The 19941-nt window shown below is 52.2% G+C and overlaps 5 protein-coding genes across 5 annotated transcripts; 2 read left to right on the forward strand and 3 right to left on the reverse strand.

Annotated features, from left to right (window-relative positions):
* Positions 1–243: 243 nt before the first annotated feature.
* Positions 244–2220, reverse strand: COCSUDRAFT_14065 (Aldo/keto reductase; the record flags this gene model as incomplete). The annotated part of the gene is made up of 8 exons (XM_005649280.1): positions 244–429; positions 626–778; positions 927–1022; positions 1126–1227; positions 1467–1590; positions 1719–1874; positions 2000–2098; positions 2180–2220. 8 exons carry the CDS (start codon positions 2218–2220, stop codon positions 244–246), a joined length of 957 nt encoding a protein of 318 aa, XP_005649337.1.
* A 2067-nt stretch (positions 2221–4287) lies between these two features.
* Positions 4288–7013, reverse strand: COCSUDRAFT_65518 (hypothetical protein). The gene is made up of 7 exons (XM_005649281.1): positions 6890–7013; positions 6461–6583; positions 6240–6313; positions 5934–6046; positions 5563–5673; positions 5106–5290; positions 4288–4920 (listed from the first exon to the last, which is right to left on the reverse strand). The coding sequence occupies exons 1-7, from the start codon at positions 6950–6952 to the stop codon at positions 4762–4764; spliced, it is 828 nt and encodes a 275-aa protein (XP_005649338.1). The 5' UTR covers positions 6953–7013; the 3' UTR covers positions 4288–4761.
* Positions 7014–7687: 674 nt separating this feature from the next.
* On the forward strand, positions 7688–14031 carry COCSUDRAFT_41086 (hypothetical protein; the record flags this gene model as incomplete). The annotated part of the gene is made up of 12 exons (XM_005649282.1): positions 7688–8029; positions 8152–8261; positions 8560–8869; positions 9213–9326; positions 9573–9731; positions 10054–10254; positions 10692–10853; positions 11333–11525; positions 11900–12027; positions 12694–12831; positions 13241–13369; positions 13663–14031. 12 exons carry the CDS (start codon positions 7688–7690, stop codon positions 14029–14031), a joined length of 2355 nt encoding a protein of 784 aa, XP_005649339.1.
* Positions 14032–14705: 674 nt separating this feature from the next.
* Positions 14706–15484, reverse strand: COCSUDRAFT_62204 (YGGT-domain-containing protein; the record flags this gene model as incomplete). The annotated part of the gene is made up of 3 exons (XM_005649283.1): positions 14706–14861; positions 15028–15117; positions 15326–15484. 3 exons carry the CDS (start codon positions 15482–15484, stop codon positions 14706–14708), a joined length of 405 nt encoding a protein of 134 aa, XP_005649340.1.
* Positions 15485–16349: 865 nt separating this feature from the next.
* Positions 16350–19306, forward strand: COCSUDRAFT_53072 (aldolase). The gene is made up of 8 exons (XM_005649284.1): positions 16350–16460; positions 16660–16835; positions 16923–16963; positions 17083–17248; positions 17561–17699; positions 18018–18145; positions 18490–18662; positions 18925–19306. The coding sequence occupies exons 2-8, from the start codon at positions 16725–16727 to the stop codon at positions 19097–19099; spliced, it is 933 nt and encodes a 310-aa protein (XP_005649341.1). The 5' UTR covers positions 16350–16460; positions 16660–16724; the 3' UTR covers positions 19100–19306.
* Positions 19307–19941: the final 635 nt, after the last annotated feature.

The raw sequence follows: 19941 nt of genomic DNA on the forward strand, positions 1-19941 counted from the left end.
AGTCTCACAAACCCGTCATGAGAGGTTAATCAAGTGTATCACCACAAAATCGGGGCCTTGTATCGGCCACAGACCTCTATTGTCCCATGATAATCCTCAATTACTATCGAGAAACGTACAATGTCCAACAGCAGCGGTGTCCTCGAGGATTGCCTTGCCTAGTTGGATCACATGAACAGCATGCAGGAGCTGTCCTATGTAGGCAACCTGGGCAGTGCTTCATGATTTGGGGCAGCACAGGCATCATTTAGTTTGAAACACATTCTGGACCATGGCTTGAGGTACACTGTCAGCTAGGCTGTTCAGTTCGTCCACCTCAGCCTGCTTCAGTGACCAGCCGAGCGAGCCTATGTTGTCCTTGGCATGCTTGAGAGTCTTAGCGCCAGGAATCGGTATTGTCCCTTGGACAATGCACCAATTCACAGCAACCTGCATTGCACAAGAGAAGGTCAATATAAGTCTACCTCATGAAAAGTATTGCGTCTCAATATCTGCATGTGCATGGGGGATCCTGCAAACTGATCATGAGAGCTCCGCACATGCGCTTGAAAACAAACACCCAGCTATGAGTCATCTGCAGTCGGGAAGGTCTGCTTGAAGATGGGGGCCAAATGAGAAGGCTTACCTGAGAGACCGACTTGTTCCGCTCATCCGCAATGGCCTGCATGGTGTTCAACAAGGGCTGAATGCCGGGCAGAATCTGCCTGAACAAAAGGCCTCTGGGCCCCTTTGGCAATCTGCCTGTGGCACTGTACTTGCCAGTCAGCATCCCCAAGCCCTGCAATGTCAAGGCTGAAAGTCAATGCATCACTACAGTGACACACTTTTATGACTTCAGAAGCCCATCAATGCGAGCTTCACAATCGAACAAAGAAAAGCAATTACAGAATGCAGTGATTGCGTGGTGATGAAGGCTTGGGCCATACCAGGGGAGAGTACGCAATGAGCTGGATTCCAAGGGCTTGGCAAACGTCCTTGATATCTTGTTGCTGCGGCCCCTTGCTGAGCAACGAAAATTGTACCTGCCAGTCATAATGAGAATAATTCAAGGCAACAAATATGACTGATCAACTGCCTCAACCTGTGTGGGTGCGGTGTTCCATTTTTATCTAGAAGCCCTCCTACCTGAGCAGAAGCAAGCGGCACGCCCCTGTCTGTCAAATATGTGTGAATCTTCTCCAGCTGCCTAGGGCCATAATTTGATACACCCACTGCCTTCACCAAACCCTGCAGCGGCCCATGCTGTATATCTTGAAGACAGAATCTGGCCGTGGCCAATTTGCCCAAGGTTAGCAGATGGCACTAGTGGCACTTGGATCAATTGTTTACACCACCACAATCACAAACACTCAAGTGCGTGGGAAGATGAATCAGAGTTGACCAATGCACGGTCATGTGCATGCACCGCGCACTGCCTTTTGTATTCAAATTGCCTTCTTGAGACCGAAACCAAAAAAGTAACGCACCTCATCATAGATGGCTGCCAAGCCGTCCCAGAGAGCCCGCTCAAGTGGAGGAGCATACTTGGCCACGCTCCAATGCAGCTGCCCCAATGCCAGCTGATTAAGCCCCAGCCGCCTCAAAGAACCCCTGTGCATGCATGTGCTCGCACCTTCCGCCTCTTCCTCTTAAATACTGGACTACCAGATACGGCAGGTGCTACCTTGAACCAAGCCGTACTCAGGCTGGTCCCGCAGGGAGGATTTAGCCATACAAACCTGCATGCGCTGACGTACTGCCCAGGTGTGACACGCCATGGGTAAGCTGCAAATTTGGTAGCGATCAGCACATCATCTCTTCGTTTTGTGGGGCTCTCCGCTATGAATCTGCCCAAGAGCTGCTCGCTGCGCCCATTCAAGCGCCCCGTGCCTGCACTAATACCCATGCACAGGATCAGATGTGCCATGCATGCCAGGAAGTCCAGCACTCCTGCCAGTGGCTCATAAAAGGTACATCGTCAAGTGCTTTGACAGCGTGCAGGAACGAATGGATGGCTGACTCAACATAGCTGTCTGCAGTGTCAAACAGACTGACATCCTTGCTGAGTGCATAATTAAACAGCTCCTGCAGCTCCCCATCCATCTTTTCTTCATATCCCCTGAGCAGAACTTAAAGAGTGCGTGAGCTGTTTCAAGTCATAGAATCTGGCAGGCAACCGTAAGCTTTGACAGGAGCGCACCAGAGGAATTGATTACCCCAGGCCCATGTGCCAAGCCCCATTTGGGGAGCCTTCATTGGCCCAAGGCGCCTTTCTTTACTAGGCCTGGGGTCCCTACACAAATGAGCATACTCAGAAGATAATGTCATGTCTAAAGGTGTAATTAATGCATTGAGAGCCAAAAAGCTTGGAGACAGCGAGATTTTCACCAGAGTTTGAAGTTCGCATTGGGAGTTGTACAACGAGTTCTGCTATGGTCATGAGGCCCGCTGCTTCTTTTCTCAAAACTTCTGATGCTACCAAAGCATTTAAAATTCCCAAAATTCAGTGATGATGGATTGCACGAAGTATCTAAAGTGCGCATCGTGGCCATTGTGGCCAGATCAACGTTAGAGCCACACTCCACAATTCCAAATTGAACGCGCAATCTCTCGAGGCATGCCACCCCTTTCAATGTGCATAAATTTTCGGTTCATATGAAGGGCCACCAGCAACGAATTTTGAGACTGGCCCAGTCTTGATGAAGCCCATCCATGAAGTGCATGCTGGGCGGTGGGACGTGGCTATTCTTGGAACTCCTCCGCTAGAATTGCTCCGATCCACTCTGAACATATCAGACGCCAATTTGCAGTTTCACCTATACAGTGAAGAACGATCATTAAGAATGCAGACTTTGACAGCGTTTTGTCCGGTAAGGCCAACTTGGCAAAAGGATCTAAAGCGCGCTCGTCCAAGTGTTCGACCTTTCAGCAGATACATGAGGACGTCAGCGTCTAAGACTATTGCATCGGAAGGAGGATCAACACCAGACGGGGTAATTAGAACCTCCCTGAGTCGTACAGGCATTCCCTAACTTGAGAAGTTCTGTTGATCAGCTAGTGACAAGGATCGGCCAAGGCAGCCAAAACTCGAAGTGACAATAAAGTGCACGTCGTATATTGAATTGCTTTTGTTCTTATGCTCCACAGAAGCTGCTTCTGGTTTCGCTTGTGTCACGTTGGCCAGGTTGTTGGGGCTAACTAAATCAATGGCATGCGTTTTGGTGACCTACGCCTTGCATGAGCAGGATACGATACACCCAACTAGAAGGACTGTGAATGGAGCAATGCTTCTTGGGTTGCCCATTTCTTTGATCCTTCCAGGTAAATTTGCAGGCTTCTTCATCGTTGAAGTGTCAAAAAAGCCTCCTAAAAATTGCACAGTCTGAGAGGCTAGTAGAAACTAAATTTTTTTTGAACACTTCTATTGGTAATATCGAAGTGTGTCATTCAGGAGTTGCAATTGCTGGGACAAGTGCAGACGCTGTGAAGGAACTTGATCCCAGCATAACCACTGTCAGCCCTCCAAAGATCGGGGATGCTGTCGAGTCGGTGAGTTTAGCAGCTTTCCTAAGCTGATGTATCATATTCCTGCCTCAAGCCTTCCAAAGCCTCCCTGACATCGGAAATGTGCGTGCATGTGTGACAGATGGCTAAGGTTGCTGGGTCCACAATGGAGTCCTCCCCTCCATCAGACGTTGGTCAGGCATTGAAGGAGGGGGTCACCCGGATGGAAGTGCCAGATCCTTTGAAGACTGTATTGCCAGGCAAAAGTTCAGGCTTCAATGTCTCAGATCAGGTGAGCATCATATTGCTGCAGCTGGGGCACAGGAAGGCCATCAAGCGACTGTGACACATGTGATCAAAAATAGCTGGTTTGCGAGCTTGCACTCAAGTTGATCCTATGCCAAAAACAAAGATGCCCTGCTCAGTATGCAGCAGTGATGGCAGCGCTGGAATGTGCAGGTTTCTGGAACGGAAGGGGAGAGCAGAGGCAGCCCCAACAAGATTCGCAACACAATTGTTGATAAGGCCCTGACAGACCAGTCTCCCAAGAGAAACTTTAGGAAGTAAAGGCAGCCGGTGACTTGAGGAAATTTGTATTCTGTAGCATCATGGCCCCCCAACTTCCGACTAGTGGCGACAGGACGCCCTCAAATATATTTGCTAGCTTTGAGGCAGGTGCATGAGTGAAATTCAGCGGTAAAAGCGGTCCAAGCGCATTGCAGTTCATTGCTCAGCCACATCGTTCAGTTGCGGCAAGCTATCGTTGTGCACCTTTCAGAATGCAGAAGAGACCCTGATTTTATTCAGGTTGACAGAATCGTTACTTGCCAGCATGGAATGTATCCAGTATGAAATGTATCGTTGGTGTGTTCTTATCGACTATAAACCTAATTAAAGCCATCCTTCTAACAACAATATTGAGTTCAGACACTTATCCTTGACTTCATGTTCAGACATGCACCACTGGCAATCTGCCTTTGAAATGGTCCATGCTGTGAAGCCCTCCACTAAGCAACCAATCAGGGTGCACCAGAACCATTTCCAGATTGAAAAGATTTGAAGAAGTGGTGTTCACTTGTAAATACAGTAGTTCGACAACAGCCTAACAACTAATCTAGACCGTTCAATGCACCATGTGGGCATCAATGCATGCGCAAAGGCAGCAGAAAAATATCATAAGAAATACACTAAGGAGCATGCTAGTCACACTCTTGGTACATATATACTAATGTCTGACTGATGTACATCTAGCTGACTGAATGCCATATAGATTTGAAGCTATTCTCGGCTGTTCGGCTGTTCTGGCTGCGCGCTGAGGTGGCTGCCCATCCGCCTGTGCAGCCGCCTGCTCAGTGAGCGGGTAAACTCTGTCTCCACCTGCCCCGAGCCCTCCCCTTCCTGAACAACTTCCAGCCCAAACCATGACGCAGCTGCTGCCTGCATCCCAGTCCATCCTCTCAGCATCACAAATGGTGCAAGCCTACTGTGCTACACCCCCATGAGAGACAGGCATGTGCATGCTGAGCAACAGGTGCAAGCAAGAGCATAAGCATGCTGTATGTAAAGCTTTGGAAAGCTGGTATACTTCATAGTATTAGGAAGGGTTAGTGCAGGGGCCAGACCTGCATCCGGCCTTTCAAGGGCTGCAGGCTGGACTTGAGGGAGTGTGCGAGGGGATTGGCGGCTTCCTGCGCTCGCAGTTTGAAGTCCGCAGGGCTGCGCACATCCATGGCTCGCAACGCCAGGCTGCTCAGCAGGACAACGCCCCCAATGCCCAGCGCAGAGCCGTACAGCAACGAGCGAGCCCCTGCAGCACAACAAAGGAGCACAAGATATGAGCCAGATCCTCATCACAGAATAACGAACAGGTCAAGACCATGCCGCATCTTGCAATGGGCATGTTGATCAGCAGCATGTTGGCCTGTCTGCAGCGCAGATCACTGGGATCTGCCCATGACCGGCTACAAAGTGCAGCTCAGCACGATGGAGACGCGCCCGAGAACAGCATGCACACGCAACAGTCAGAAATGCAATGTGATCGGCCATGCAGCAAAAGGAAGCAGCAGGCCGAGCGCGCACCTGCTGTGAAAGCTCGCCTGGCTGCCTCTCGCGCCTGGGGTGTTGGTGTGTCTACTGTCGTCGGAGGACTGGCGCCTGAGGCTGCATAGAGTGCCCCATATCGATGCCTCCCTGTGAATTACCACCAAAAAGACCTTGAGAGTTCAATAAGACATGCACACAACGAGCTGCAAGAGATTGTTCCATTCGCCACATTCTTATCATGCTGCAACACACACTTCCCATACTTACTTCTCCCAGTAGTAACAAATCAGGTGTGGCCTCCTGGGTAAGACGTTTAAGCATGCCACAAACCCACAGTCCGCATTTTGCTTCTCTCAACAGGGACAAAATAGGTGAACGATCTCAGAAAACAAGGTGAGTGCGATTACCTGCTAGCGACAACTTAGGTGCGTGCCCTACTGCCGCTGCAACGCCGTACAGAGCAGATCGGTACCGCTGCATCTCTGCCTCTGTCAGCGCTGGCAACTGCCCCCGCACCTTCCTGCAACGCACGAAATATGAATAGAGAGACACAACTAATCACCGCTGCCACGATGTTTCCATAATGCTCTCAATCACTTAGAAAGGCTCCTATTCTGCCAAAACTTATCACAGTGGCAAGAGAATTGTGATTATCGACCACAAGTGTGCACATGACAGACCGCATCCGGAGAGAGCTGAACGCATGCACGTACCGCTCATACTCTTGTCTGGCTGCAGCTGTTGGGTCATCAAGACGGGCCTGCTGCTGCAGGACCTCTGCTAGCACCTGCATTTTGCGGAAACCTGAGTGAAGTAGCATCAAATAGTGGACCAGAGCAGCTTCCTGCAACTTTCACACAAACTTTTATGCAGCACATGGCACCATGCAGACAAGTCACAATGCTCAGTGAGTCATATAAATCGTAATAAGTACCTCGAATGTCTGAGCGCTCTGCTCCAGTGTCTGCTGCCGGCGCGGGCCAAACGCTCCAGCTGCTATGTCCTCTATATGCCCCTGGTTGATCAAGCGCTGCCTATGCCTTTGAATATCGGCTTCCTGTTCAGCGTGTCAGATTCTGTGAGCCAGAAAGTGCCGAAGAGCATCAGATAAGCCGAGCCAGGACAGCTGGGAAGCCAACTTCTGGCAAGTAGGGGATCAGTGACCATTCCATCGGTACAGGGCACATAAATCTGACAAAATACAATTAAACCACTTGAAAAACAGCCTACGTATCAAGTGCTGCAAAAGTGTAGCTATATTTCCTCATCATAAACTGAAGCTGAATATTGGCTGCAGGCACCAGATTATGCGTCAATTTCGAAAAGGGGCTGCTCTTAAACGTAATGTTAGCTTACAGTATACCTGCTCTATTTTGAAGAAACCATTCTCTCGAGCGACAGCGTATCTAGTAATAGGATTGGTCATCACAGACGAAGTCGCAGAAAACGCGTTTCAAATCCTGATCGCACGCCCTTGTTGAGCTGTGAACTCACTGCAGTTTCTCTACATGCGCTTAGCCAATTTGTTGCTGCTTACGCGTTGTGCAATCGCATTTCTTGTTGTTGGGGCCAAGCTGTGCCTAATTTGGCTCTCAGCAAAAGGACAGATTTTGGCCAACAGCACAGGGCCAGAAGAACTTCTTTTAGATGTTTAGAGAAGCAAGCAGTACAGATAAAATTTTGACTATCTCGGTGTGTTGGAAAATGTCACACGCGAGGCGCTTTGATATTTGATTTTCAAGGGGAAGCCTAAAAAAAGACACGCTTGCTGTGCGTGTCTTTCACTTCCAAAATCGAGGTGACATTTCGAACTCTCACTCTGAGCTGTCGATTAGATTATCTCTCCTTTTCTCTCCATGCCGCATGTTCGTGCAGCAGCATATTCCCTTGTTGAGGACTGCAGTTACTGGAAAGGGGCTTTTAAGCACCTCTGATCCCAAACGCCAGGACGCTCCTCCTTTACCCAGGACGAACGACGAGTTTACACTCCAATATAAACATTGAGAAACTGCCTTTGGTATCTCTCTAGCATCAATACCTCACGCAACCCCTGGACTTGCAAACTCAAGGGAGGCTGAGGAGATCTCTTCCAAATATTAGCTGACATTTTGCACTTGCATGCAGGCACCCATAGACTCCTGTCAGAGGCTCTTTGTTTGACATGGAGGTGGCAATGGGGTTGCCAGTGGAGCAAGGCTTACAAGAGGGAGGTGTAGATGAACCAGAACTTCCAACAACCCAATCCCCGCCAGAGCCAGTGCCGGAGCCAGAAGCCAGTCTCCCTCCACCAACAGTGGAAGATCTTCCAGTGGTAGAGCCAACAGTGGGAGTGCCAACAGTGGAAGAGCCTCCCCTGCCCAACCTGAAGACATGCAGGAACTGCGGCGAAAAGAAGCCCCGCACAGACTTCCACAAGAACCACTCCAAGGCAGACGAGCTGGAGGATGTCTGCAGGCCCTGCAAGGCCCAGCGAGATGCCAGTCGCAGGGCCATGCGCGCCTCGGTGAGCTCTGCTTCTCATGTTCACCTGAATATGCACTTCCCTCCAAACCTTGTGCCATCTTAGCATACCCTTCCTACCCATAACATTGCAATTTCCGAAACTCCCACGTTTTGGGTGTGCAGATGGTGCCCAATGTCAGCCAGAAGACCTGCAAAAAGTGCCAGGTGGAGAAGCCGGCCGAGGACTTTCCTCGTAACAAGCTCACGAGTGACGGCCTGCACAGCTACTGCAAGTGCGTCTTATCAAGCCTTGGAGCCTCTTTAATTTTCTGTCCTGACATTCCCCTCACCTTTTCGCTCATTTACAAGATCCCTGCAACGACCCCTATCAAGGCGCATCAATAAGCCAGCGCATGCTGCCTCCCGGTCAGCAATGGCTCTGCAAGTGAGAAGGGAAGAGAGCAAGCTCCACGCTTCAGTATAGCGGTGCATCCTGAAGAAGTGTTTGCATGTCACTCAGAAGGTGGGGTTTGCATGCTCTCAGCCGCACTCTGAATGCGCGTTTTCAGCCACTCAGCCATTGGCGCACAGGAAGTGCAAGCTGGCGCTGGACACAATCAGCCGCGAGAAGCGCAAGCGCCAGGACGGCAACGGATACACTCCACGGGGCCAGATTCTCCCCGAGGCAGGGCCGCAGGAGGGGGCCCGCGGCAGGGGCGCTCCGGAGGAGATGCCGATGCCGCAGTTGCTGCTGTGCGACAGCTGCAAGCAGTATCACCCCATCGAGAGCATGAGCGAAGACCCCGCCATGCCCGGCGTCCTGCGCTGCATCCCCTGCCGCACCGCGCTTGCCGCCTACAGCCAACAGCAGCTGGACGAGCAGCAGCAGGCCATCCACGAGGTGATTTCAGTACCTCTGTTCCTGCAAGTGATACATGATGTTCCTGCCAGAGGCAGGATACAACTGCAGAGGAGCTGCAGGTGAAGGCAGCTAGGAATTGTACCCTTGTTAGACTCACCATATCCAAGCAAGACCAAGACATGGTACTCAGCACTTGTACCGCCAGTGCCAACTGGGGCTGTTCCTGTCAGAAAAATCAGGGTGCGTCAAATGGTAAAGGCTGCTCGCTGTGCTTGCCAATATCGTATATGCCGGTCTCATGCACATATGTCGTGCTCATGCACGAGGGTGAATGCGTGTCTGATGCGGTGTAAACCTCATGACTTGCTGCGGCTTGCTGCAGGGTGCACCAGTCATGGACGGAGCCGATCCCCAGCAGTACGCAGCTGCGCTGGCGGCATCCTCTCGGCTGCCTCCCTCGGAGCACCCGGGCTTGCCTGATTCATACCAACTGCCGGTGAGTTGCTGCCCACGCGGGTTCTTGCAGCCTCTTTCTCTCAATTCTGGCATATGGCCGAGCAGGGATTGCACAGACAGGGCACTCAGGCGAGGGACTTTAAGAGAGCTCCTTGCAGCCTCACCTTCTTGTATCTGGCACCCGGCAGAGCAGTTGGCATGTATAGGGCGCACCCGGGATATGTCTGTCAAGCGCTTCTTACCGGTGGGCAGAAGGTGTGCGGCTAACGTCCTGCTTCTTCTGCAGGTTCCAGATGCAGGCGGTTACGGCGATGCGCAGATGCAGCAGGCAGCGCCCCGCAATGCGTCTGCCGCAATGGGCACAGCTGTATCGGCAGCGCAAGGCGAGCCGGATGCGTCGCTGACTGCCCTTCTCGTGGACCCCTCACTGAGTGAGCCTCTGCAGGTGGTCCTCTTTCCTTAATTTTTTTGCCAGGCCTCTGGGAACTCTGCCAGTCTCACCTGCTGTACACCACCATGAATCGTGCAAAATCCTGGTGCACTCACACTGCCATCATTTTAGTCTAGTCGTGGAGTTGAGGCAAAGGCACAACCTTGCAGCTGCGTGATGACCCTTGTCACACCGCCTGCACAACTACGAGAAAATCGCAGGAAGGCCTTTCGGAAAAATGGAAATAATCTTGAGGTGTGCTGGAATTCTGGTGCTGACTGCAGTTATCAAGCTTGCAAGCTAGCAATCTCACAGGGGTGAATTTCATGGGCCGCAGGTGGTGCCGCAGAAGGTGTGCCACGGGTGCGCGCTGGAGAAGCAGGCGCCGCACTTCATGCCGGACCGCCGCAGCAAGGACGGCCTCATGAACTACTGCCGTGAGTGCTGCCTCTCCGGCACCGCCGCCGCGGCTAACGTAATTCCCCGCCGCCCCGGCCGGCCGCCGCGCGCCGCCGCCCTCCTCCCCCTCACACACAAGGTGCGCGCAATAATAACTCCGGGCGCTCCAATGGACGTCTTGCCTATGGGTGCAAGGTTCCTGAACAGTACACCCCGTGTTGATCAATGCAGACGAGACATGGCTGCAGGGATCAATTGGATGAAGCTTCCTACCAAGATGATGTCAGTCCGTGCACAGGAATTGTGAAACGCTGTGTGTGCATGCGTATGCCTTTTTTCATCCCTTTCTAGTGACTGAAGGGCGGTAGGCCGTCTGGGTCGCTGTGGTGTCTGTGCAGCAGATATCCTCGCCTTTGCTGTGGGTCTTATTGTCTCATGCTTCACTTTGACACTTTGGCCATGATCTGGGTCTCACACATCTGCCACACAAGATGTTTTTTTACCCAACTTCACCATTCACGCAAATGACGTTTTACACAATATCAATGTGATATATTAAGTCTGGGGTGGTGGCAGGGGTGCCGCAAGTGCAACGAGACAAAGCCGGCAGAGGACTTTCCGCAGAAGAGGTCACACCCGGACGGTCGCGACGACTACTGCAAGGCCTGCCACGCCCGCGCCACCGCCGCCCGCGTGGCTGCCCGCGGACCCGTCAAACAGCCCACCGTCGAGTCCAAGGTCCGCAGCTGCATCCAACCCCTGCCACTGTGTTGTATGTCTCCAGATCCAAGGCAAGGGTGACCATGCCGTGGTCTTTCCAAAATGTTCCGCCAGATTGGATGCCTTTGAAAGTCAGCCCAGGCATGGAAGCGAATAGAGCAGTCCCTGGGCCCGCACTGCATAACCCTTGTCTTGGCTAGTTCACAAGATTGCCTAGCTGGTTTTGGAAGGAAGCCCACCTTGGTACAGCGCGGAATATTCTGTTTATACTGAAACGCAGTCATCTGTTTCCTGAGTCATCATGATTTGATGGCAGGTGATGCTAAGGCTATTGCAGAGCCTGCTCAAGTGCAGCACTTCCCCCCTGTTCATGGCAATGAGCATTTGAAAAGAGGGATATTATGGCGTTGTGGCCTAGTGTCCGTGTGGTTTGCAGTTGGATAAGGTTATTATGAAGGACAGTATGGACCGCTGACTGGGGCTCTGTCTGGCTACAGCAATGCTCCAAGTGCCGCGAGGAGAAGCCGGCGGCGGAGTTCCACCGCGACTGCAACAAGCCGGACGGCCTCCGCGGCCGCTGCCGCGCGTGCGAGGCCGCCGCCGGCCAGGTGCGCCGCCATTCGCGCCACAAGACCCTGGAGCCCACCGTCGAGTCCAAGGTCTGCCGCCGCTGCAACGTCGAGAAGTCCGGTGCGGGCCCCCTCCATTGCTCCCGCTCAAACTATCATCAGAGTATATGCAACGCTGTTTCTGCCAGAGGCAAGGATTGGTTGGCGTCAATCGTGCATCTCATACATGGTTCCCAGTCTTTGAGGGTAAACTCCTCAGCTACGAGGCAGTTCATGACACCAGCAACTAACTCCTCAGCGGAGAGCATTCCCTAGTTGTCTTTCTGTCACAAAGTTGCACCTCTCCCTGTATGACGGGCATGTAAAGAACAGTACCTTCTTCATTTAAAGGGTGTGTAGAGGACGGGTGTGAAAATAGAGCTGTGTGCTCTGGATGTCCAGCTGGCGCTGTGGCAAGTGGGTGCTGACATGGCGGAGGTGTGCTGTGGTGTGCAGCGGAGGATTTCCCGCGCAAGAAGGAGCGCTCGGACGGGCTGGACAGCTACTGCAAGGTCTGCAACTGCGCAGCCACCGCCCTGCGCGTGCAGCGCAAGGGGCCCATAGCTCCCAACGTTGTCAGCAAGGTGTGCGCATGCAACATTGAAGAGGGTGAAATTGCAAGATTTGAAGCTCAAACTCCCTCATCTTTCGAATCCTCCACACCATCTGCCTCTTGCAAACCTCAAGTCTGCAAGCGCAAGGGGTCGGTCTCTCCCATTGTCACCAGCAATGGTGCGTTCATGCATCGCTCCATACCATCTGCCTCTTGCGAGGGCCCTGTCTTCCAGTTCGTCAGCAAGGTGCGCGCATGCAAGCATCTTGCACTTTTCAAGGTCTTAGCGCACGTGCTCCTCACACTACCTGCCACTTGCACTCTTCAGATTGGAAGCACTGGGTCCCGGTCTTTTTTCTATTCTCATCAGCAACGGTGCGCGCATACATCCCTCCATGCCATCTGGCACTTTCAATTTAGAAGGACAAGGCTTGCGCCTCTCCCAATTTTGTCAGCAAGGTGCACGCATGCAGCCCTCCAAACCATTCTTACCAGTTCTAAAAGGTGTATTACCTGATCTCTAGCGCTTCTCAAACAACTGAGGGCAGGCAAATGGAGCTTCAAAGCAGTGTAGAGAGCACGTGCCTTCTACTGGTCATGAGGAAGCTGCAGATGCTGAGCAGGATCAACTGAGTTGAGGCGAAATGGCGGTGTTGACACACAGAAATGGCTCTTGAAGAGTCTTTTGATCGCGCAGGTGTGTGGGCGGTGCGGGGAGGACAAGGCGGCATCGGAGTTCCCGGCGCGAGCTTCCAGCAGTGACGGCCTGCACAGCTACTGCAGGCCCTGCAAGGCCGCTTCAAATCGCGGCGGCGGCTCACCCATTCCCGAGCAGGTATCTTCTGCTCTGCAGATCCTTTCTGCGATGGACCCTGTGCCCGTACATTTGCGCCACATGAAGCCTAATCAACCACCCGTCGCAAACGTGCAATGCAAGTGAGCGGCCCTCAAATGCACGCAGTGCAAATCCCCACTCTGCTTTCTACCCTTCTCGCGCTGTTGCAAATTTGAGTGCGTCGTGCCATACCGATTCTGTAGTGCAGAGTCCTGACTGCAGTTCAGAAGCGGTGTGTATTTTGTCATTAGAATAGGAATGGGAAACAGCCATCAAGCTGTAGATACAGGGGAGTCTAGACAAGTAACGTTTACTTCAGGATCCCCTTGTAGAAGGCAACGAGGGTGCTGATAAGGGTAAGCACTGAGCGCCAATTGCTCTAACAAGAATCTCCTTTTCGGTGGTGGAGATTCATGATGAGGACATGGATGCGGCGGCGAGTGCAGCGATCCAGAGGGCCGAGGCGGTGGCCGCAGTGGAGGCCTCTCTGGGGACTTCCGGCCCCGGCATGGCACCACAGGACGGCGTTCCCGGGCAGGTGAGGCCGCCCCTGCCAGTCCAGAGTGATATCTGTGGACCCTAGCATCCTGATACACCCTATATCCCTGTAGCTTGCTGTCAAAAAGAGGATTTAGAGGAGAAGCCTGGCTTGGTGTTAGGAATACCAGCAGCATCTAATCGAATTCAAGTCTTGCAAGACATGGGCGAGAGAAGCTCCAGCACCCTAGATGGTGCCGGTACAGCAAGCTCACCCCTTGTTATAGAGTTGGGTTTCAAGCAAAGTGTTAAAGTGCGGAGGTGCTTTACCTTTCCTTGTGGGTGTGCGTGCAGCCGATGGCGGCGTGGGCAGGGGCGCTGGATGCGGAGCAGGCAGCAAGCGCGGGGCTGCAGCAGGCGGCGTGGGCGCACATGATGGCCCCGCAGATTGGCGTGCCCATGGCAGTGCAGCCGGACCCGCAGCAGCAGCAGCACTTGATGCACCTCCAGCAGCTGCAGCAGCAGGCGCTCCTGCAGCAGCACATGCAGCCGCCGCCGCAGCAGCTGCAGCCGGTCATGCTGCAGCCGCACCTGCCGCCTGAAGAGCCGCAGCTGCAGGACCAGGGGGACCCGGAGCTGCCGGCACAGCAGGAAGAGCAGGAGCCAGAGCAGCAGGAGCCGCTGCAAGAGGATCAGGTGGAAGAGGCTCAGGCCACGGCCTGAGCGGCTGGCCTTGTGCATGTATCTGTCTGCCTGCCGAGTGTAGCATCGAGCGGACCTGTCTTGTGTGCTCCAAGAAGGAAAATGGTGTGTGATGCAGATATGATTATACTGTTACAGATGACAAGGTCGCCCTATTGAACCGTGCGGAAATAGACTCTATAAATAGAGTCACTTTATATGGATAAGCCGCATACTTATGCACTAGCTTCACCTGATGTGCAAGTGTCCTGTGATAAGTAACATGTCACCTGCAGCGCTGCAGTGTTTTTGCCGTGCTACAGACGGTGCACTTGCTGTGCACATGTCGTTTTCCTTATGAGCTGACAGCTGATGTCATCGGTGTCAAATATGATAAGCAGCAGACCAAGTACTTGCAAGATTTTGGGGACTCGAATTATTTCTATGCATCTTAAATGTAGCTACTCGTGCTGCATTGTGTCTAAGGGCCTGAAGTTCAGGCTTCATAAAGTACTTCAGAATGCGAAGAAAAAGCATATTACATTCATGGCATTGAAATGCAGACAATGCAATATGGCATAGCAGAGTACTCAGACAGTCACTGCAAACAGTGAGTCCCTTGAAGGCATCTGGTCCGCACACAGCATGCTCACAGAATCATTGATCAGAGCTCAACTGACACCAAACCCAGAAATTCCTAAATCGCCCTGCTGCGCTCACCACCACTCATCCAACTCATCCTCAGATGCCCCAGACTCCAGCACACCGGACAGGTACTGCAGAATGAAGAACCCCAGCAGAGGCGTGAAGTCAATTGTTCCAAGCAGCGGCGGAACCAGGCCTCTGTACAGGTTCAGGTAAGGGTCCGTCATCTGCAACCACCCCAAGAGCAAGTCATGATGACTGTTTAGACTTCAGCCTTGATCATTAAGGGAATTTACTTCCCAAGGTTGCATAGCAAGAGGGAAATGCAGAGTTCAAAAACAATTACGAGTCTGTGGTGATAGCCTAGTGTGAGTTTTGCATGAGACGCTGCACCTGCCGCAGGGCGAGCCAGGGCTGCCTCTCCCAGTTGAAGGCAGGGAACCAAGACAGCAGCACGCGCAGGAACAGAAGCAGCAAGTAGATCTGCACATGCAACCAATTTTTTTCAGAAGTGAACGATAATCTTTTTGACAAATCAATACCATGTTTCCTAAAAGAGCTGCATAATGGGTAACGGTACAGCATTCTATCAAGGAACCGTGCTCATCCAAGCCAGACCATATACTGTAGCAAAATTGCAGAAACCAGCCGTTGTAATACAGCGGAAAGTGGAGTTGCAGCTCCAACTCACCTTCAGGAACTTGGCCATGGCCTTGGTGAGCAGCAGGAAGGTGTTGGCGCCGCTAGAGGCAGCTGCAAAGGGAGCGATCACACCCAGCATGTGGAAGTGCCTCACTGACTGCTTGATGCCCGAATTGATGACTGCAGGATCCCTCTCCTGCACCTGCATGTTCACAAAATAGCAGTCAAGGCTAGCGTGCCTCATCATTGAACCTTGTTTGGGGCACCCCTGCCAACGGATGGGAGATTAGCTGCTGCAGCAAGGGAGCTGTCTGAGAGACATGCCTTCTGAGCTGCTTTCTTCAAGGCAGATGTGAGTGCGTGCCACATGGCGGCCATAACTCCGAGTATTGCTGCGGCAGGATGCCTCTCTGGTTGCTGGGGGAGGCTTGCAGGTGAGCAGGACCCAGCGCTTGCTGCAACGACATGCATCCTGCTGTCCCTTCTTTGCTGGCTGCCCGCCTGGCGGCTAGATTTCAAGGAAGTCCGAGGTAAGGATAGATCCAACGAGCGCCCTTTTCCTCCTGCTATCCTGCTTGGGCATCCTGGAGCACATAGATCCACTGTAGAACCCTTCGATCGCTAAAATAAAAAGTTAGATTAGTACTAGCGCCCCTTACGTACCTGATACTATGAAGCGATATGTAGGTTGCGTTATGCATCTGCAAATTATGGGCATCTGTCCTTGGCTTGCAGCTCGCAAGCTCTCCATCGCCAAGAAACTGTTTGGTGTACCAATTTGAGAAAACAGCGGTGTACGAGAGCCTGCAAGGCCTGTCTACTACCACAAAGTTCAATCAGTTGGAAAGCAAATACGCAGGGCAGTCAAAGTTGTCCTCAAAGCAGACTGCTTTATCTGATCTCAGCAGTCGGTCCCCCCAGTCCACGACAGCAGCGGGGGGCCCCTTGCTATTTTCAGCACAATCTCGCAGATCCCGGTGCCGCTGTCATTATCCCAAAGAAAACCATGCTGGGATTTGCGCAAAGCTACTCGTTCACCAGTAAGCCTCCTCTCGGAGGGCCCAGAGTTCAGTGGGTTACTCGGGCACTTCCTTGGAGATTTGGGACGACCAGTGATGGGAGGTTTGATCACAGGATCATACCAAGAAGGACTTTGATTGTGAGGGGTGACAGGATTCAGTCAGGTATCTCATTCTTGCTATCAGCTTCATAATATAGACCAATGCCGCATTTCCACCCTACAATGCATTGCCCTGACAGACGGACATCTTTCCATCCAACAACAGCTTTCTACGCTATATTACCGTATATGCAAATAATCTTTATTGAGGACAAACGACTGACTATTACATATCTTCTGATTCGAATCTGTTATTTCCCTAGGTGCAAAGACTGCCCTTGCTGAACCATCACAAGAACGGGAGATCTTCCGTACTCTATCCAGAACCATGTCGGGAAAGCAGCATTTCAAGCTCGAGGGCCTCGTGGTTGCGATTGTCACCCCCTTCCAGCCCTGCAACCTCCGAGTGGATGAGGACAGCTTTGTCAAGTACCTCCAGGTCAGCCTTGATTCTCCTTCACACTTGAGCTTATTCAATCGCACATAGTCAAATTCATGATTACAATGAGGTCTGTCTGGTCTGCAGTATCTTTGGGACGCTGGAGTGAGGAGCATCATCGTGAACGGGTGCGCTCTCAGCGAGGACATTGCCGAACAATTTCAAGTCTTAAGATGTCTTGAAGAGGATCTCAAGATTAACAATCTGCAAAGATGCCAAGGGGAACCATGTGATTTGCATGTGATAGGACAACAGGCGAGTTTACATCCATGACTATGGAGGAGCGCATGCATATCACCGAGCTTGCAAGGGCCCACTGGCCTGGAATCATGGTCAACAACGTTAGCGCTGCGTCCTACCAGGATGCCCTGGCTCTACTGGAGCACAGCCAGCAGCCCATCGCCGGCGCAGAGGTGCCCCCTGTGCCCTCCACTACTGCAATAATTGAAGCCTCAACACAGAGAAATGCAATCAAGTAGGAATTGTGCTGAGCATGGCGAATTTATCGCAATTAGGAAGGGAGTGCGCATGGCCAGCAAAGAGCACCCAAGACAGGCAACCTCTTTTTGAAAGGTACAGGGCATCAGCGCACACTGTGGCCTCCGCCAGAATGATATAATATGGCTACAACTTTTTCTTTCGGAGGTTGTCCCAAAGTGGGTCATCCAAAAGTTTGCTGGAAGCAATATGATCTGTTTGATTGGCTGAGAATGGCACATGTGTAGGCAAAGGTGGACGCGGCGCTGCTGCTGCCGCCCTACTACTTCTCTGCTGCGCCTGAGGAGGGCCTGGAGCGGTGGCTGCGCCATGTGCTGGAGGAGGCGCACCAGCCGGTCTTCCTCTACAACTTCCCCGCACACACAGGCATGCTGAAATACCTCGGACTCAGAGCCAAGCTCTTTCCAGCTGTTTCCAGATCCTCTGTACCTTTTCGTGCCAAATCGGCAGCTTGCTTCACCTAATGAGCGGGCACGCCAACAAACAGTATGGGAGGAAGCGATCCATGTGCATGCATGCCTACCCCACTGTGTCCAGTGGGAATGGTAGGAATGTGAACACGCACCCCCCTGTGCTGCCTGTGCCAAGGAGCACTGAAGACTCCTCAGTCTGGTAGTCTTTTGCACCCCCTGCCTGTGGCTTGGTAAGCGATAAAGTATAAATGTTATGCTATTGACTTGACAGGCAACATGATCGGGCCGGCGCTGTACGCACGGCTGGCGCATGATTTCCCGCTGCTGCGTGGCATCAAGAACACATTTGACGACGTCCCCATGGCGCAGCAGTTTAAGTATGCAATGCCAGACCGCCAGGTGCTGCTCCTGACCCCTCATAGAACGCATGGAATCAGAGCATTTGCAGTCATGAGTGAAAATCCACGACATGCCGGCCTCCTTGTACCTCATCATCAATGACTTAGGATTCCAGTCGTGGCAAAGCAGTTGCAATCTGGTGTTAAGCAGCGCTGGGACGATTTTTGAATGAAGTTTTTGGAACCTTTGCATGTTGAAATTCAACCCTGAGGCTTCCTGTGATGGCCAATGTATGTCTTGCAACAGGATGTTTTTCAGGACTCTAGACCAATTTCCGGAGAAACAAATCAGAGTCCCCTGATTTGTTGCATGCAAGGAGCTGAGGGGTCCGCATGTCTGTGCAGGTGTTCATCGGCTCGGACAAAATGGCGCTCGAGGCGGCGGAGGCCGGCCTGGATGGCAATGTGTCATCAGGGGGTGGCAGCGCCATTGTCTCCGCCATGCTGGCGACGGTTGACGCGGCCGTGAAGGGCGATGACGAATCCGCTGAGTCTGCCTTTGCATCTGTCACCTCCTGGTGAGCTCTGGACTATCGCTTTTGGTGCTAAGACAAACGAAAATAAATGTGCTTACTCAAGTGACATCAGATGCCACTTGGAAATGCATTGGATCATGGCCCTTATCGTGGCCCCTTGCCGCTCACTGGGGGAATTGCGAATGCTTGGGGTGACTGCAGGTAAACAAACGCTGCGTGAGCATTATACACTGTGTGTGCATGCGAGAAAGTGTGTGCATGCAAGAGAGACTGTTGAATTGAATGTGGTGCTGTGTTGTTCCAGGCACGATCAGAGGGAGGGCATGGGGGTTCTGGACATCCCTGCTGCTAAGGTGGCACTGGCAAGCACCATTGAGGGCTTCTCAGCCACTGTGCGCCCACCGCTGCTGCCCGCCAGCAGGGAGCAGCAGCAGCAGCTGCAGGATGCCATGCACCGGCTAAACAACAGCAAGTCCTGAGACTTGCTGGCCTGTCAACCTCAGGTCGGTCTGCCATAGCGAGCACTTGGCTTGGCTAATATCTCTCATAATTCCATGGGACTCGGGGTTCGATAATAATGATTGCGAAAGGCCCAGCCACATTCTAAGGTGCAGTAGTAAGCAAGAGTAGGAGATCAATTGAGATTGCAAGACAACCTGAGGGATTCAATGGAGTTGATTGGCCATGCGGCCGCTGCGGGCGCCACTTGTTGCCGTCAAATGAATAGTAATTTGTGTTGCCTCTGTCCAAGTGAATGCTTCTCTTAGGCTAAATGAGGTTCTTAGATTTAGGTCAGGGTTTCTACAGACCCCGGTACAGGCTCATCCTGTGTTCTGATGTATGTCGAGACATTTAGGAGTGGCAAATGCGCTATACCCCAAAGCCACTGGTAAATTTTGCAAATGAACTATTGTCTTGCGCTTGTCTTGTCAAGCTTGTCTCAACATATGCTAGGGTTTTTTTCTGGATATTGTGGTGTAGGTTTTGGTCAGTCAGGATGGTGCTGAGTGCGACGTTTCATTTTTAAAGAGAGGGTGTATAATACAGTTTAACAGAGGCATGGATATTTCGGTCTGCATGCTTGTCGCATGTGGTGCCTGAGTGCTTTGTCAGTGCCCTGAGGCATCGAACGCACGTTCTGGGGCTCTTTTATTAGCTGGCCACGCCCAGCTATGCATATGAGTCTGAAGCAGTCAAAGTGTTATTCCTCGTGATTATGTGGTGTGTGGATTAGGGCAGTGCCTTCTGGTTCTGAGGCCAATGTACACAGAATGTTGTTTACCATATCATATAGAGATACAGCTGGAGGCAGTGCTTGTGT

Source organism: Coccomyxa subellipsoidea (assembly GCF_000258705.1).
Source record: "Coccomyxa subellipsoidea C-169, whole genome shotgun sequence".
Taxonomy (NCBI): Eukaryota; Viridiplantae; Chlorophyta; class Trebouxiophyceae; family Coccomyxaceae; genus Coccomyxa; species Coccomyxa subellipsoidea.